We start from the raw sequence: 20139 nt of genomic DNA on the forward strand, positions 1-20139 counted from the left end.
CTCTCCTCAGTAGATGTCCTTCTAAGAAGGAAATCTACAGTTTAGCTTGAAATGACTGAATTTTGTTCATCAAAACATTGCTAGAAAGAAATTTTTACCATTCCATTTTTAATTTTATCTGGACTAGAGGCCTTATTATTTTGCAAATAACTCATAACAAATTCTAATTCCTTAAGAGAAATTGGGTCATCTAATCATGGACTAATTATCAATATAGACACCAAAATTTATTATTGAGAGAAGGTCAAAAAAAGTATTGTCAAAAACACATTCCATTCCTCAGCAGAAATAACATTACTGAAAAGCCAATATTAAAAGCATAAGCCAAAAAGTTTGCAAAAAAGTTGGACATTAAGATTTTGTTTGTGACAGTAGATGGCTAAGTTATCTTAAAAACAGATAAAATATCACATAAAGCAAAATATTCTATTAAAGTCAGATGGCTTTTTTTAAGAAAAGAATGGAATGACATATTTTGAATGGCAGGGACCACTTTGATTTCATTGTTGTTAGCAGGGACCACAAGATTTAAGAAAAATAAACTGTGTCAATCTAAAAATAAACTTTAATCAAAACTTTTAACATAAGTAATCATTAAACTCAAGAGTAACATGCTTTAACAGTACTATTATAATAGAAAACAACATTTTTAGTAAAAATTAAATTCAGCTTGTATCAATGTGAGAATAATAATTTAAAATGAATAAAAGTTTTAAATCTTTCACGGACCATATTTCAGCTCTTGCGGACCACTGGTTGGGAACCGCTGCTTTAAAGAGACTTGAAGATCTCTTTAAAGAGTAAAGCCCTGGTGATTTTTGAAAAGTATTTAAAAAATGCTTCAACATTTTTTAAAATTTGGAATAATTTGTGAATACTTTTTTAATTCTATCTTTCCTAAAGAATTTCAAAGCACAATTGATAAGTTTTTTTTAAAAATCTCAAACAATCATGATCAAACCATGTTTTTTCATATAACTTAAAAAGTTGTACTTGATCAATATACTAGATCAAGATGCAAACTACTACTACTAAAGATACAAATGCCAAATAATAAGATATAGAATCTAAATTTTTAAATTTTTTTAAATTTTAGATTCCTTGTGTTATTAAAAATTTATTTCTTCCTTATTAAAGTTTTAAAAATTTCATCATAACTAGAATTAACATTAAGCAAATAATCTTCTAGCTTTGAAGATTTCCAATGAATTCTCTGAATCTTAGAGCTTTGGTTCTCAATCCTTGGTCCATGGAACACAGGTGCTCCATGAAGCCACTTCAAGTGTTCCACATAAAAATCAAATATACAATTAAAAATTGTTGCAAAAGAAAAATCAATACAATGTAATTTTTTGTATGGGAATGTAATCAGCAAATGCCAATGACGTCATATACTAGACCAAATGTGCTCTTGATATCAAAATGCTTTGCCACCCCTGCTTTAAAGCTGATTTATTGTAAGTATTCCACAAAAAAAAAAAAAAAAAAAAAAATGTCAAAGTTCTAGTTAGTGTTCCCCAACTTCAAAAAGATTGAGAACTATGGTCTTAGAGAAGAATAGTTTTGGCCAGAAATAGATCTGAAATTTTAAAGGTCACAGAAACAGAAAATTGATTGATATTAAACTTATATAAAACTTGTAAATTATTCAAATTTTTTACTAAATTAGAGTTTAATACTCTTAGATCAATAACTGAAGTACCTATGAAAGAAACAAATGTAAAAAAGCAGGAAAATCTGTTATGAAACTACCATTAAGAATTAATAAACCAAAGAATCAAGAATTAAGAAAATTTGCATTAGAATCCATATATAATGAATCTAGTTCCATAGCAATTCTAGCAGTAGTCTCTACTAATATTAAAAAAAATCATTATTCGTATACTCATAGATGTGTCTATGAGATCCACTATCAAATTCTCATAATTACAAACAGATAAATATGTGAGCATTATATTTAAACTACAATGTCTTTAAAGGCTTTCTTGCAATAATTAAATTTAAACAATAAAAAAGTTACTGGATATATTAAGTAATTCAAGCTTACCAAACACTTGAAGAACAATGAATAGTAAGCCATCAAATGATCTGGGCCAACTGGCTGATGTGCCAAACTTTTATAGAAAGTTACTGATGAGATTAACAAACAAAAAAAAAACAAATGGTTTCATTGAACACATTATCCGAGTTTCCAAAGAGCAACAATATGAAATGTTAGTGAAAATTCCAAAAAGTTCAAATCCATGCAGTTAGATGCCAGAGTTCCTTGACAATTCCATTACAGAATATTCAAGTCAAATTCAGCTATACTTTTAGGCACTTCACTTGTTAAATTTATTCTTCTGGGGCTTTCCCTCTTCCTAAAAAAGTACTAATCTGACATACCTCATTTTCTAAATCAAAGATAAAATTTTCACTGTCATTCATCAAACAATTGACTCTGATATAAAAAAATGTTGATTAGCCATTTTCAGCTATTTTTCTTCTTTATAGAAGAGAATAAGCTTTTTCCTTTGAATTTTAGACAACCAAGTCAAGTCATCAAAAATGTTAATTTTAGAAAATTTCTCATCTGAACAAATTCTTCTCGCGTTCTTAAAAAGCAGTTTCTTGTTAGTTTCACTTCCATAATTACTAGATTATTTCAGGGTATGTTAAGACAATTTTTGAGGGAGATAAAATTAGTTAGAAAATTGTACTTCAAAATATAGGCTCCCTGTACCAAAATCCAGATATTATTATTTTTCTTTTTTTTTAATGTCATTGCTTGAAGAGTCCAAAAAGTACAAAAGAAGAGAAATCTGACTTCAAAAGGTTGACTTAAATTCAGTTAATTCTTTCACTTTCTTGACAATAGTTAAACATTTGTCATGTTCCTTATGCAAATTAATTAATCAATTGAATTTTGTTGATAATGCTTCTAGTTTTGGTAAAATTATATCAAAATGCTCCTCAAGAAGCATACAAGATTTTGAGAAATTGATGAATCCTATTTGGATGGAGGAAATGTTATATAAACTGTTAAATAATAATAATTATTATTATTAGTTTATTGATTCAATTTCAATTGTACATAAGGGGGAAAAAACGGGTAACAAGTAATGAATTTAGATATTACACAAATAGCATAAAGGAGTATATATAGTACATAAAAGATAACATAACATTAATTACAAATTACAAATATGTCAATAAGTGTAAAAAAAGGAATATACATTATAAATTCTTCACCTACGATCCTATTTTTTAGATGAAATAATGCAAGATATGAGTCAATACCAAATCAACAGTGTCTACAATAAGGACAGAGTCTATTACTAAAAATTTCCAAATGATGGCCCCTTATAATAATATTACCAGCCAAATGCACCATCACAAACATAGCCTTGATACATTGACAAGTAAGATAGGTCTTGATTCCACAGTTGGTCAAATTTAACTTGGATTACCTTATTCAGATGAGTTCTGATTAAGGAAAGAGATTGGTTCAAAAAAAATAAAATAAAGAAATAACCCAAATCATTAAATATTTTATGAACTGAAACAGATTTCTTTGAGCAGATTTCTCTGTCTTTAATACTAGATTATAAACATTGTAATACAAATCTTGAGGAGACAAAGCAATTATTTTTGACCAAAATATCAAAATAGTTCATATGATCTTAATTTCCATTGGAGATCTTCCCAGTTCAGACCTAAGAATTGGTCCAGGAACTGATCATTCTAATTTATAAAGATGTTTAAAATATTGCAACTGAATTTTCTCTAATTTCACCAAGAGATCAAAACTCCAAATGGGATCAGATATGTTAATTTTGATATAAATATTCTTATTTCTTCCTAGAATTTCAATACTACTGATGAACACAGACAACTTTCTAGAACAGGAATGGCGAACCTTTTTGAGTCCGCATGCCATATTGTAAGCACACTTAGCTTTAAAGATGTTAATATGTGCCAAAGTCTTAGACTTCGAATAATGGATATTTAAAGAAATTAAACAAATATGCTTTAATTCAAATAAATGTAAAAATCTGATTGAAAAAAGGATGATCAGGTGATAAACAGAAAGGATGATTGAAAAGGACAGAAATCATATGACACATTACGTGCCAGATGATTTCTCTTACGTGCCACTTTGGGCATGAGTGCCATAGGTTTGCCACCCGTCCTAGAACATGCCTTATGAAAACAACATTAGTCTCTGGTCTAATTGCCAACTATTACACAAATCTGATATCTACACAAAAGCTATACGTACTAGAGATTCATGAACAAAACTCTTGAATATTTTCTGAATAGCAATTTGTTAAGAAAAATTCATTATACAGTCAAACTCAGTTGTAATGAGCTCAGTTATAGAGAGTTCATAGTTACTACAAGCAATTTTCACAGTTATAACAAGCAAGTTTTTTGTCCTGTATAGTATTTAATGAGTAGTGAAACCATTATCACCCGATTGAACCATCTGTTGAGTTATCAAATTGTATTAAAAGTGTTTTGTGACTCCTTTTATGACTCAATGTTACATTTACTTTTCAGTTTTACAATAAACATGTCTTCTAATAAGAGTGCACCCCTCAATTCATAAAAAGATCAAAATTATTTTAAAATTAACATTTCTAATTAAAAAAATGTGGAAGTGGAATAAAAATTCAGCTTGTTGTCTTTCACGATATTAACACTGATAGCACAAGAATGTCTATTTGAATGCACTGGAGAATAACATCTTAGCTACTAAAATATTTAGAAAATTATTTTTACAGATGATTGAGAGAAGGTCAAAAAAAGTATTGTCAAAAACACATTCCATTCCTCAGCAGAAATAACATTACTGAAAAGCCAATATTAAAAGCATAAGCCAAAAAGTTTGCAAAAAAGTTGGACATTAAGATTTTGTTTGTGACAGTAGATGGCTAAGTTATCTTAAAAACAGATAAAATATCACATAAAGCAAAATATTCTATTAAAGTCAGATGGCTTTTTTTAAGAAAAGAATGGAATGACATATTTTGAATGGCAGTAAGCATGTTAAAAAATTTCTTTGTATTTATTTTAAAACTTTATTGTATAGAGGCAAGTAAATAATAACAATAAAAAGCAAGAATTAAATATGGTCATTAACTGTTGCTTGCTATATCTATTGTTAATGATAATCAAAGGTAAAAGAGTAAATCCCTAAACACATAACAAGTAACAGTTATAACAAGCAAATGCATTTGTCCTTTTTCACTCATTACAACTGACTTTGACTGTTTGCTATCAAGTAAGTGAAAAACTCACTTATAATGAGTTATCATTGAGTTAAAATAACACTTAATGATATACCATATTTCTTTTCATTCTAAGATGCATCCTTCTTCTGAAATCTAAATTTAAGATTAATTTTAAATTTTATTATTTTCACCATAATAATACCAATATTAAATATTGATCTAACATATATATTATTCTGAATTGCAATTTGCAGTTATAAAATGTGCCATATTTTATAATGCATATGAAAAATTATATATCAAATGATAACTTCTATCTGTAAATAGCTAATCTATATATATAAAAACGAATGTATGTTGTGTGTATGTGTGTGTGTGTGTGTGTGTTTGTCCTTCATGCATTACCACACCATTTATCCGATTGCCATGAAACTTTGGGAAGTTGTTTAATACATTCCCGCGAAGGTTTGTGGCATATGTGAAGATCTCCATTTCCCCCCTTTCAAAAATATATTTATATATGGATTAAGGCTTTTATGTCCAACAGATGGCGCTAACTTCAGACGACCTAAGTTTGCTTTTCTGTGAGAATGGATCTAAGCAGATCATTTTCTACCTATCTATATAAATAAAATACAACGTTTGTTTGTTCCTACAGATTCCTTTGAAATTTTGACACAACGTTGCATTCGAATATGCACGTGTTTTTATATAATATACATGTCGAAATTCTCCCTACGGGGAGGAGATGGACGGGATTAAGGCTTACCGTGAAGAACTCTGCTTCTATTTATACTATTTTACCTGCGGTTTTTTGCGTTTTTAATTGCGTTTTAATAGGTGACGTCAACAGAATATACACTAAAAAGGGATTTTTCGATATTCCCCAGCGGGGAAAGGGACAGGATTAAGGCTTACCGTGAAGAACTCGGCTTCTATATATACTATTTTACATGCGGTTTTTTGCGTTTTTAATTGTGTTTTAATAGGTGACGTCAACAGAATATACACTAAAAAGGGATTTTTTAAAATTCCCCCACGGGGAAGTGTTACACATTTATAATAGATACATTTTGAGCCACAACAACGCGTGGCCGGGTCAGCTAGTATTTGTATAAAAAGTTTTTCTTATTGTATGAATGAACATATCATGAACGTAAACAAAATCCATCACAAAACTAAATCTTTTAATTTGAAACAAATGTTTTTGGTAGTTTTAAACCACTGTTGTCTGGCTACAACTGACATTCAAAACACAGAATTTTTTTTGTTGTATGTTTATAATTATCATCCAGTTATTTGAGATATTATTTTATTTAACAAATTTACTATTTCCTGTGAGAAATATGCAATTAGTTTTTGATTAAAAGAAAATAAAGTGGTACATTTAAAAACAGAAATGTCTTTTTCTATGATAATATTTTTTTCATATATAAACATCTAAGCACAATAGTTATATTAAAACTAAATGATTGCCAGATTAAAATTAGGCAATATTACTGCTACTATTAATAATTAAATTAATATTTATTAAATAATTTAGAAAATTCTGGAAGAAAAGAATCAGCCCGGAGTGGAATTCTAACCAGCTACTGCCACTTACTGTGTGGATGCATTGCCAGTTACACTACCCAGACCTTCATCTGATTCTTTGCTTCCAGATATTTTTAATTTAGATACAGTAAAACTTCTTTAACTCAAACATCTGTAACTTGAATATTTCTTTAATTCAAAGAAAACGAATCACTTGGTAGAGCTCAACGAAACAGCACAAAAATTTAATGTCTCCAACTTGAATTTCCTTAACTCAAATTTTTTCCAAGTCAAAGGTTTTCATGGTCCCCTGATACTGATTTGTTACTTTCCAACTTGAATTTTAATATTTATTCTATCCAAAGTGATCATAATTATCAGTATTCCATGAAATTTTCAGAATGTTAGTTGTATCCACTGCCCAACATCCATTTGCAGACAACATTCCAGTTTAAAGCAAGAGGACCTCTTGTTTTATCTCAATAAGATGTACTTGAAAAACTGTTAGATACCATTTTGCTGAAAGGAGTTACAAGAGCTGTTTAAAACAAAAAATATCAAAGATACTTTATATAATGAAAGAGAGGTAGAAATACAAATCTACTCAGAATTGGCATTTTTTCACTCTACTGTTCTCTAATTCAAATCATCTGTAACTCAAAGCTTTTTTTCCTGCCTCTTGAAGCTTCAAGTTAGAGAAGTTCTACTGTATAACCATACTAGTTACTCATGATGCTGACTGAGGATGGACGACTTGTGCTTACAGACTATAATCACCCACTATGGCACTCAGACAGCTATCACTTTACCCTGGCATGGTGTGCACGCGCACACACGTGCACACACACACACACACACACACAATTTGACAGTTGTTTGGCTTTAATATCTCTAATCCTGATAGTTTTAATATAACCATCGGGGCTTAGAGATGTTTATATATTATATTAAAGCTAAATGATTACCAGATTATATATGCAGGATTCCTACTCAGATTTTTGTTTTAAATTTCATGACCTTGCAGACCAACTTTGTAAAATTCCTTGACCCTTGTGTCCCTTACATGTTTTATTTCATCAATGGGACATTGACAAAACAAAACAGCATTTGACTTACTATGCACATATGCTATTGCTTCTCCAACTTTTTAATTAGTTATTTTTTCTAATTAAGTTATATATTTTTTATAATTGTCAAATTATTAAAACTAAAAATAAAATGTTTTATTAAATTAAAGTAGTTTATTCTGTTATTAATCCACAACCATAGATCTACATGGCTTTGAAAAAAACATTTATTTATTTTTCATTAACAAATCCTGTATAATCCATGTTCAAAAACTATATATTTATTAAATTTATCTCTTAATAAACTTCCTCAACTTTATAATATATTAACAAACTGGAAAAAAATCAAATTGTTTTGTTACACAATCAACATTATTAAAATGCAAAATAATAAATAATATCATTTAAATTAAAATTACTTATCATGTTTTTACTTTGTAAATTTTTTGGAAATTGTGTATGCTTGAAAGAAATTTTGGGTCCTGAAAATATCCTGTACCCCATTTCATAGGTTGTATTGCACCAGATTACTTCTTGCTTCCTGGATGACTACACTTAGTCAAATATATTGTTGGCAAAAAACTTCAAGGCAACCAAGAAGGCAAATTCCCTGATTTTTCCTGACTTTCCAGGTGTAAGGGAATCCTGTATATGTATATATACACTATGCCAGGGTAAAGTGATAGCCAACTGAGTGTCATAGTGGATGAATATAGGCTGTTGGCACTGACTTGTCTATCCCTAGTAAGCATCACAAGTAACTAGTATGGTTATATCTAAATTAAATATGTCTGGAAGCAAAGGATCAAATGGAGGTTTAGGTAGCATAACTGGCAATGCATCCACAGTAAGTGGCAGTAGCTGGTTCAAGTTCCACTCTGGGACAATTCTTTTCTTCCAGAATTTTCTAAATTATTTAATAAATAATAATTATAATTAAACTATTAAATTTAATAAGAGATGACACCTAATGTCTATCTGTAGGCCAAATTATTCAGCATGTAATTAATAGTAGTGGTAACATAGCTCAATTTAATCCAGTGATCATTGGGCTTTTTTAGTGCAAAAACATTGTAAATTAAAAATTGCAAACAGAACTTACTTCAGTTTGAAATTCTATTAGCTATCTTAAGTTTTATGTATAGCAAGTCCTCACTTAACATTATAACACTGTCAAAGAAAGATACAAGTACCTGTACATTTGTTATCATCAATTCATCAAAATATCATTTACAACTATTGCTTTTGAATTTTCTTTATAAACAATAAAATAGATTCTATAAAGTGGGAATTAACTCTGCACTGAATGGCATTGAAAAATCCTGGGGATGAATGTCCTGGGTCTGACAGTTCCATGCAAGTAAATGCATATGTATTTTTCCACATTGTTGTTTTAGGGTTATAAAAAAGGTATTCCATTATACTTACAGAAGGTGTTTTAATACATGTAAAAGCCTTTTCTTTCAATAAGCTTAACTTTTTTCTAATATATATATATATATATAATATATATATATATGCATGGTGCATATATATATATATTAGATATGCACCTATGCATGGTAATATATTAGATATATATATTAGAAAAAAGCATGTAATTTATATATATATATATCACTGTACTGCAATACAGCAATATGTTCACTGCAAGCAAAATATAAATGCTTCATTTCATACAGAGATCAAAAGAACATATGATGATAATGTTATTCTTCACTAGACACAGCATTAAAACCTATATATTACATTAAAAAAAACATGTATACAAAGCACAAAAAAAAAAAAAAATTTACAGGAATAAATGCCTGGGTCTGTCAGACCCAAATTGTCTGCTAGCCACAGCAGAGTAAAATTATTCAATTTGAATTTTACATAAATTTGTACTACTACCTTGAGTAGGAAGGTATGTGTAATATCAATTGCCTACATAATGAATATATACTGTAAAAATCACATGGGTCCATGAGACCCAAGCCATTCATTGTAGGGTTAATGCTGGAGGTTTGAAACATGATCTGATATGAAATGTAACTCTTGCTTGTATCATTCAGTCTACGGTAAAATTGGTGTCATTATACAACATTTCAATTAATGTTGCAATTTCCAAGAACCTAGGAACAATGTTAAATGAGGATTTTTTTTATCTGTAATAAACTACTATAATCATTTAAACAAAAATTTGACAGTTAATACAGTTTAAAAGCAAATATTTCAGTACTAAACTCACCATCAATGTAAATTTTGTTGTTCATTTTATTTCTGCTTACAGATTTGTTATCCAAAGTGACTTTTGAAATTTTAGTCATTTTCTGAAACAATAATATATTATCACTATATAAATCCTATAATAATCAAAATAATGTAAGTACATAATAGTCAGTAAATGTAAAAATATTTCTAATTTATATTTTATTAAAACACAGATCTCATAAAATGAATCAGTTCATGAAACAACATTTTGGTAATTAATCAATAAAAATTTTCAATATTTGAATATTAGGGTAATTTAGTACTACAAGAAACTAAAGATAATTTATAATTAATTTCTGTGTTTCAAATCACAAATATTACTCCATTAAAAAAATTACAAATATAACTTGAAACATTTTTCTCATTTAAAGTCGTCTACGTGGACGTTTTTTATTAATAGGACCTTGTACTGGTGTATTGGCACAGTAATGAGAGTTAATTCAGTAAAATTTCTTTATTTTATCACCTGTAGTAGCAATATCCGTACACATTTTACACGTGTTTCGGGCTAGCATGCCCCTCATCAGCAGTATTACCACTATGTACTATAAATAACAATAAAACATATAAGTTACAATAAAATCTAAAATATTCCAAAAAAATATAATAATAAAATACAATTTAAAACCTGCTGTGAATACATATCTCAATTCCGAGTATGAATATTATAATTGATGTTAGAAATTATGTATATTACAATTTAGAAAAATTTTTAAAAATTAAGCTTAATACGCTAGAAATTTCGGATTATAGTTTAAAAAATGTAGACTTATTATTAAATAGATTAAAAAATAATAATGTTATAATTAATAAATATACAAAAATGTTATCTTTAGATATTAAAAATATGTACTCGAGTATAACCAAAAATAACATTGAAAATTCCTTACAGAAAATCTCAGCACCCAACTGGATTATTAAATTATGTTTGGTAGTAATAGAAAACAATTTCTTCAAATATGGTGATAACTTTTATAGTCAAACTGAAGGGATACCAATGGGAACATGCATAGGTCCAAGACTTGCTGAAATTGTTATGATAGACATTGATAGAAAAATTAAAGATATAACAGGAATAACATTCTATAATAGGTATGTGGATGATTGCATTATTTTATTTGATAGCCAAAAAACTAACGAAAATGAAAGTTTAAAGCAAGCTAATTCAATAGAAACAAACACAATTCGAAGCAGAAATAGAAAGTAATAATAGTTTAAATTATTTAGATATAACCATTAATAGAACTGATAATAAATTAGAATTCAAAAAATTTATAAAGCCGATGCAAATACCAAAAGTATTAAATTACAAATCTAATGTCCCTCAGAATATGAAATTTAATATATTTAAAATGTATATAGATAAAATTAAAAACAGAACAATTAAATTAGAAAATCAGGAAACAGAAATAAAACAAGTATTAAAAATGTTCCTACTAAATAGCTACCCCCAAAAAATCTTAGAAAAATGGTTAAATTGGATTAATAGTAATAATAACAAAAATAGAAATTTTGATAAAGATAAAAAATGCGTCAAGATGACATATGTACCTAAATTATTTGAAAGAGTAAAAAATATACTTAAAGGAAAAGTGAATTTGATACCGGAAAAAAACGATTTATTTAAAAAACATTTATATCATAGGTCTGACAAAAAATTAGATATAATGGATGAAAAAGAAATTATTTATTCATTTAATTGCAGTTGTGATCCGGTTAAAACATATATAGGTGAAACCAAAAGAAAATTAAATACAAGAATAAAAGAACATATAAGAGCAATAAGGGGCAATTATGCAAATTCTGCAGTCGCAGAACACTGTAATAATTATGGATGCCAAATTGACAAAAATAGTATAAAAATAAAGAGAAAAGAATCAAACAATTACAAAAGGCAATTATATGAACATTTATATATAATAAAAGAAAGAAATAGAATCAATAATAATTTGGGTAGAATAATCCACCAATCATAGAACACTATACTCGGTGACGTTATAAATAAGCATGATTAAGCAACTATGTTATTACACTGTGGAATGGCGAAACGTAAAACCTTAATGTAAGTTTCTTTCTTACAAGTTGTGTTGTATTATTTTATCAGTTTATCTTTGGTTGTTTATTATGTTTTACCTTTAATTATACAGCAAATTGTTTAATAGTGGAAAGGAAATTGTCAATTTAAGTCGAAATACGTATTTACACAATCTCTGTAATTGTAAAACGAAAAACATCTATTCATACTCGGAATTGAGATATGTATTCACAGTAGGTTTTAAATTGTATTTTATTATTATTTTTTGGAATATTTTAGATTTTATTGTAACTTATATGTTTTATTGTTATTTATAGTACATAGTGGTAATACTGCTGATGAGGGGCATGCTAGCCCGAAACACGTGTAAAATGTGTACGGATATTGCTACTACAGGTGATAAAATAAAGAAATTTTACTGAATTAACTCTCATTACTGTGCCAATACACCAGTACAAGGTCCTATTAATAAAAAACGTCCACGTAGACGACTTTAAATGATAATAAATTGTAAGGACAGTAAGGCTTTTCTAATAACTTGAAACATTTTAGTTTAAAGAATTGCTTTAAGTTCAAAATGGGCTAACATGAAACTTGGACAGTTTTCCAAATGTTTTATTGTACATCATGTTTTCAGATAATAATTAACATAATTACAATAATTTAAAATTATATCATTCTTTTTGAAAAACCATTTATGTAATATTGTGCTTTTATTTATTTTGAATTTTAAACTGCATTTGTTATTCAAATTCAGTCAATTATCTTTGTAATGTTATTGTTATTGATAAATTTCATTTGTAAAATTAAAGAATAAAATGCCAATTAATTATCCTAAAATTTCTAGTAGTTATTAACTGATCAAAATGCAATTCAAAAATATTTTATTTATATAATCTTAACCATCATTTATTGTTATAAAAGTTTAAAATTATCTAATTTTAAACTTTTATAACAATTATTTCTATCTCTAGCATTTTTTAAATTTAAAAACTTACTTCGTCAGTTGCTTCTTTCAATCTTTTTCTTTTTGATGAATTAGAAACTTTTGAAATATCTTCATTTTTAGTAAAACACATTAAAGAAATATTTAAGCCTAAATTTAAAAAATTATAATTAAGAAATGATCACATTACTTATAAACTGAACAATAAATCAAAATATATTCCAATGTAATTACTAATATTGAAATAATTGAATTAACAGATAAATATATTCCTAGACACTTTATGAATATACTTTTTTTATATCTCAATATTGCTATTTAAAAAATATACATTAATATTCAAAACATTGAAATTAATAACTAAACAGCAAATATCAATATTGCATTTTGGCATATTGTAAATTTTAAATACAGTTGAACTCAAATATAATGAACATGGATATAATGAGTTCATGGTTATAACGAGAAAATGCCAGAACAATTTTAAAGTCACACCTCATCTTATATTTGAGTAAATAGGTATTTACTTTATTTTTAATATACTTCAGTTTTATTTATATCATCCCATGATTTTATATGATTTAACAAAAATAATTTTATTTCTACAGGTATACTATCTTACTATATACTATTTTAATAATATTTTACTACATTTATTTACTTCTCTCTTAATATTAACTTTTTATAAATTTTTTCAGTTTTACTTATTTTACCCATGGTTTTAATAGTTTAGTTATTCCACTTTCACTATAATATTAGGTAACTATATTTATTAAGAAAACGTTTGTACATGTATGTTATATATATTTTAATACATTCAGTAAATTCTTATATGACTTTTTGCCAATATATTTTATTAAATAGGACTGAAGAGGAGCATTAAGCCTGAAATGCATATCCTTTAAATTATAGAAAATAAACCTACTTTTTCCACTCAAAAAGAGTTTGTGTGATTTGTTCTCAACAGCTTGTGCTAATTCTGAAGGAAATACAACAAACAGAACAGTAAGCAATCAAGTACTATATTTTTAATGTTTAAAGTGCCTTCTAGATGGCATATTTTAAAACTCTTTCTGTCCTGTGTATACTAAGAAGCCCATTATGGATTCAGCCAGGCTCACAATGGGGCAGTCAGGTAGTGAGGAATGGGACCCAATGTACTTGGACAAACCACCCCTGAAAAATTTCTTTTTTTTTCAACCTGTCTGAATTTGATCCCAGGTTCCCAGAGTGGTCAGCTGCCAACTTAACCACTTGGCCATTTTAAGACAGAATTATGATTCAGCATTAAAACAAAACCTCTGTTTATGCAAAAAGGACATGAAAATTGGACTACCTAGCATTATCTGTTTGATGGAATTTGTATTGCTCTTTAACAAAATTTAATAAAATTGATTATTAAAAAATTTCCCCATAAAAAGAAATCTTAAAATTTTATTCCTACTTTATGGTGCATCTTATAATTAAGAAAATGTGGTATTTTGCTCATAAAAAACAATTGCAAGTAGAAAATGTGATTCCACCAATATTTTTTCATCTTTTATTTTTTCTTAAATTTAAATAGTAAAACAAGAAAAACTTAATTTACTATTCTATGTAAAATCAATTATATCTTTTATTTTTTACAAGAACAAAGAATTTATTATTGAGTACACATTACAATATTTTCATGATATGTAAAAATCTCTGGAATGGATTAATGTTGTAAAGTATATTATTAATAATTCACTCCTTAAACTGTATGTATGATTTATGTATATATAAATCATACATACAGTTTAAAACAACAACAATACAGTTTACGTAGATAAAACAATACTTACTTTTCTCTGCGTTTTGTGTATCTTCTTGTACTGCTTGTAGAAGTCTTTCCACAACTAAAATAACTTCGGAAAGTTGTGTTTTATTTTGTAATTGTCTAAAAATATTTATGACACATTATAAAATAAAACAATTTTAATTATTATTTTCACCTAACAACTAAATTTTTCTGTAATTTATAATTAAAAATAAAAAAATTTTAAGTAGATGTTAATTATTTTCTTACCTTTTAGTAACCTTAGCTTTACATAATGGACAAGGTACCTTAAACTTCTCATTTAATGCAGTTATGATACAATTTCTAAATAAAACATAAAACTTAAGTAAAAAAAATATTTTTTAAGTGAATAAAGTTACTTTTTCTTTATAGACATAGCACTTACAACAATAAAAATATAAATTATTTATATAATATGGATTTTACTAATATAATGTTTTATTACAATTTTATGAAGTCCAAGAGTTTCTTTACCCAAGGAAAAATTCTTAAACTTAGACTTCACCATTATTTGTGTCATAGCAGTAGTTTAGAAAAGCATAAATCAATTAAACTCCCCAGATATTTAAAATTACAAAACTAATTTAAAAATATATGCAATAATAATATTAAATAATATATTAAACATAATATTAGATACAATAAGACATTCACTAATAACTGAAAATTATAAAAGATTATTTTACATGTGTAAGAATTAATTTATAGTAAAATAGTAATTATTTAAAAGTGTTAATTTATAAGAATTTATAAATAGCTTATTAAATTTAAAAATAAATTTTTTATAAATGGATCTTTAATATTTACCTGCAAAATCTGTGATTGCAAGAAGTAGAAACTGGATTATTCAATAGTTCTAAACTGAAAAATGAATTTATATAAGTAATAATATTCATTAGTTATTATTTCTATAAAATATATATTTAACATTAACAGATTTCAGAACTCTATTTCATTTAACGATCAAGCAGCTATGCTTAAGGAAATAAATTAGGCAGATATATTATATTATATCATCTATCTAATTTATAATACACTAGCAGATGAGCCCGGCATTGCTCAGGCAAAAAACAACAGCAGCAAAGATTAAGCTTATTAGATTATTTCGTGCTTCTAACCCTTCTTCTATATTATATTATAGTACTTTGATTTATATTTCAAAGCGTTTATCTTATGTAGCGTTTATTATACTGTGCCAATCTTTTTAATGCGAATTTTTAATTTGTGCGGTATAGTTGGCGACTAGTCTCGTGCGATTCGTCATGTCTCACGTTGACTTATTATAGCTAAATAAACTTATTATAGCATAAATGCATTTATTATAGTAATATTATTGCATGAATATGCGAAAAATGAAATAATTTACTTTTTAAGTCAACAAACACCACCTGGACAAAAATATGTAAAACAGACGATAGACCAGACGATGCAGTCAAGTGCTGACATCTGTTGTCAATAAATTCTATTTCGTACGGTTTTGAGTTATTTTCTATGTGAGACTTTTTTTATGCGGTCCCTGTTGACCGCATAAAAAAATTATTTTTTTAATTGTGTTGCGAAAACTATTATTTACAGCCATTCGTGAAGTTTCGTGAGATTTTTTTTAATGCGTTTTTTTTAATGCGGTCCCTATCCCCCGCATAAAAACAGGTTTGACTGTATTTGATTTATATTTACAAAGGTTATCTTATGTAAGAGTGTATCACACCAAGTGCCCAATCTAACACATTTTAAAAATTCTTTAAATTGTATATGGTAGAGAAATAAAGAATTTTTAAAATGTGTTAGTCATTCAGTGTGATAAACCCTTATGTAAGATAACCTTTGTAAATATAAATCAAGTACTATAATATAATATAGTAGAAGGGTTAGAAGCACGAAATAATCTAATAAGCTTAATCTTTATTGCTATTGTTTTTTGCCTGAGCAATGCCGGGCTCATCTGCTAGTGTATTATAAATTAGATAGATGATATAATATATCTGCCTAATTTATTTCCTTAAGCATAGCTGCTTGATAGTTAAATGAAATAGACTTCTGAAATCTGTTAATGTTAAATATATATGATACTATAGATCAGTGGTTCTTAACCTTTTTATACTCGCAGCCCACCAAATATTTCATAATTTTTTTGTGACACCCATTTTTTTTAATAATAATTTATATTTGTTAAATTATCTATAATTAATTGATTTTTTTTATTATTGCTTTATTTTTTTATATAATAAATGTAAATCATAACTTTATTACCAGTATTTTATTATCTATTTAAATAACATTCAAACTTCACAATTAAACATGAAAACTCATTAATTTTTAACAAAAAATAAAATAAGAAACAGGTCGATAAATCAATTCAAAGTTGATGCTAAAACTAAACTAAAACTAAAACACCCACAACTTGTAAAGATTTTGCATATCTTTTGCAAAAATATTTAAATTTTCAAAGCCTACTACCAAGCCTACTATTTTTCTTAATTATTTTTAAAATTCCAAGCCTTAATAGTTTCTTAGAATTACTTTGGAATAAAAGAAGTAAATACTGCAGTGTAAGTAGCATATTTGCATTTATTTCTTCTGTACTAACAAAGTTGTATGCAGAAAGAAATAAAAAAATAAATAATGAAAATTAAATAGGAAACTTTTCAATACGATATTTGGTTATACATCAATTTTCTTTTTATTATATTCTGAAGGAAATTTTGCATAATTTGGCGGCCCCCGGTTAAGAATCAGTGCTATAGATTACTCCCTATGGAATTTCGGGACTTTGAGTATGATACTCTATTTTTGAATTGGAGACCAAAAATAAGGAATTTATCATATTTATGATTTCTTTCATTTCACAATGCATTCTACACCATTTTAGAGTTTTCCACTAGGTGGCATTCAACTGTTTGCACTCCCGTTGGACTCCTCCCAGAGGGGAGCCGCCGGCCAGCCATCCAGTGTTTAATGTCACTAATTATTGATTCACGGTAGTTCTTTAACAAAAGAAAAAAAAGGAAACGTATACTGAACTATAAACAGTGCCACCTAGTGGAAATCTCTAAAATGACGTAGAATGCAATGCGTGAAAGGCAAGAAATCGTAAATATGATAACTTTCTTATTTTTGGTCTCTGGTCCAAAAGTAGGGTATTGTTGAACTTGTCTCAGTTCCAGAGTTCAAATATATACTCAAAGTCCCAAAATTCCATAGGGCGTAATCTATAGAATATCTGTAATTTGCCTCAGAGATTTTCCTGAACCACTCAAATAATAAATTTTACATATTTCTTGCTCCTGAAGTACAGTTTCACAAGGCATTGTTGAAAATGTTCATATAACATTCAATAAAACGTTCAAAAAGCCACCATGATAGTTAAAAATGATGACATCTCACCCTAGTCGTGATAATTTTAATTATTATTATGATAAATTAATTTTTAAGAAAGTTTTAAGTGGTGTCCCTATACTTTTGTAACACATCAAAAAATGAATATTTGTGAAAAAAAATATGCTGCTTTATGAAATGTAAAAAACCTGATAACATAATAATAAAAAATAATTAATATTTCCAGTAATACTTTCAAAATAAATTTTGAAAAAACACAAAATTTATGGTTTTCCTATACTTTTGTAACAGACAGTTTAACAGATTTTGCAAGTTTGTAATTGACATTGCAAAAACCTGAGGATGGCCTATACATTAGGCTGAAAACGTTAGTGTATAAGCAAGTAAATGTTTCTCAGCAGCTAAAGGTGTTTAGTGATGAATTATAAAGTAAAAGAATATTTATAATATATAACAAGTTCAATAAACAATTTACCATATCGGGCATTCTAGCGTCTTCCGAATAGATGAAGCAAGTCCTTTTATTTCTTCCACGGCCATTTAATATAACTTACTAATATTCGAGATTAATCGAATAAAACTGTCGACCTATTGATTTGTTTACAGTCACGTTTTCCGAACAGCATTCGCACATTCGCGGGTTTTCTTCGTATGACGTCATTCAATACTCTTTTTCGTAACTAGCTTATGATTGGATAATTAATTTAAATTTTTAAAATAAACATTCAATCGCTATTTTAATAAATAAATTAATAATTTTAATATTTTCTTCACAAATCTTATTTTAAAAGACTTTCAATTTTTACATTATAATCTACAGGATAAAATATCCACTGATCCCAGAGCGGTAGGATGCCACCTTGACCTTGACCGCTCGGCCACTAGTGGGCCTTTTATACGGAAACGAATGGAAATTAATAGGTTATAATGAATATAAAATGATAACTTGATTTTATTTTCAAGTTTGTTTATAAACTGTTGTATATGTATATGTTACAGTCAAAACCCATTTTTTAGTTAGAACGCGTTTTAACTAGTTGAAACTAGTTTATACTGGATGTCTTTGTTAAAACCCGTTTTGTCTAGTTAAAACTAGTTTTAACTCAAATTCATTTTTGACTAGCAGTAAATTCTAGTTTTAACTAGACAAAACGGGTTTTAACAAAGACATCCAGTATAAACTAGTTGAAACTAGTTAAAACGCGTTCTAACTAAAAACTGGTTTTGACTGCAACATATAGAGTGATTCGGGATAAGATGGTAAGCGGGGGAAGATGCTTACTTTTTGATATTTTCAAACGGTGACGTCAGATATTGTCATGTGTTTGTATGATGAATCGTTGGGCCAATATTGAGTGTGGAAAGCTGTAGTTGCTACCGTTACCTCATTTTCTACATCCGAGAAGAATAAAAGCAAGATAAGAACGAAGTTTTTGTTGTGAAATGTTTCTAGAATCATTTTAAAACTAAAAGTTAAAATAGAATTTATTAAAAATTGCGAAAAACAATTAATGTGTGATGTAGTTAAGGTTCTAAAGTTTCCATTGTGAACTACCGCCGATCCCGATCAGACATGCTAGAACACGTGACTCCACTAGGTATCTTACCCTGACAAATGGAAAAGATGCCACATTTTTCTTGGGGTAACATGCCTATTTTTTGTTAATTGAATTCCAATATACCTATTTTAAATAAATTTTTGTTTTCTCGTTTTATTGCAGGATATGCATAGAAATTATATAAGGACTTCTCAAAAAGGTTTTTGCACTGAAAAAAGCTTTCAGCTAGCTATAGAGCATGTTAGAACGGGCGAAAACTTAACAATACTTATACTGTGCTGTTATACTTACTATGAAGTACTCTGTACTACATATGCAATAAATTAAATTTGATTAAGATATTCGAAAATTAATTTCATGCAATTATATTTGTTA

The 20139-nt window shown here is 27.6% G+C and overlaps 1 protein-coding gene and 1 long non-coding RNA gene across 2 annotated transcripts in view; one reads left to right on the forward strand and one right to left on the reverse strand.

Annotated features, from left to right (window-relative positions):
- Positions 1-18870, reverse strand: part of LOC136974538 (E3 ubiquitin-protein ligase RNF138-like) — a 30502-nt gene extending 11632 nt beyond the window's left edge. Inside the window, exons 1-6 of the mRNA XM_067269443.1 lie at positions 18681-18870; positions 15677-15730; positions 15098-15172; positions 14874-14968; positions 13103-13200; positions 10047-10128 (exon numbers count right to left, since the gene is read on the reverse strand). Coding sequence (XP_067125544.1) covers positions 10047-10128; positions 13103-13200; positions 14874-14968; positions 15098-15172; positions 15677-15730; positions 18681-18745 — 469 coding nt within the window. The 5' untranslated portion in view covers positions 18746-18870. The remainder of the gene's footprint in view (positions 1-10046; positions 10129-13102; positions 13201-14873; positions 14969-15097; positions 15173-15676; positions 15731-18680) is intronic.
- On the forward strand, positions 12278-12527 carry LOC136974560 (uncharacterized). The gene is made up of 2 exons (XR_010880653.1): positions 12278-12337; positions 12422-12527. It is a non-coding gene; the product is annotated as an uncharacterized lncRNA (long non-coding RNA).
- Positions 18871-20139: the final 1269 nt, after the last annotated feature.

Source organism: Centruroides vittatus, unplaced genomic scaffold (genome assembly GCF_030686945.1).
Source record: "Centruroides vittatus isolate TY-2023 unplaced genomic scaffold, ASM3068694v2 contig_350, whole genome shotgun sequence".
NCBI lineage: Eukaryota > Metazoa > Arthropoda > Arachnida > Scorpiones > Buthidae > Centruroides > Centruroides vittatus.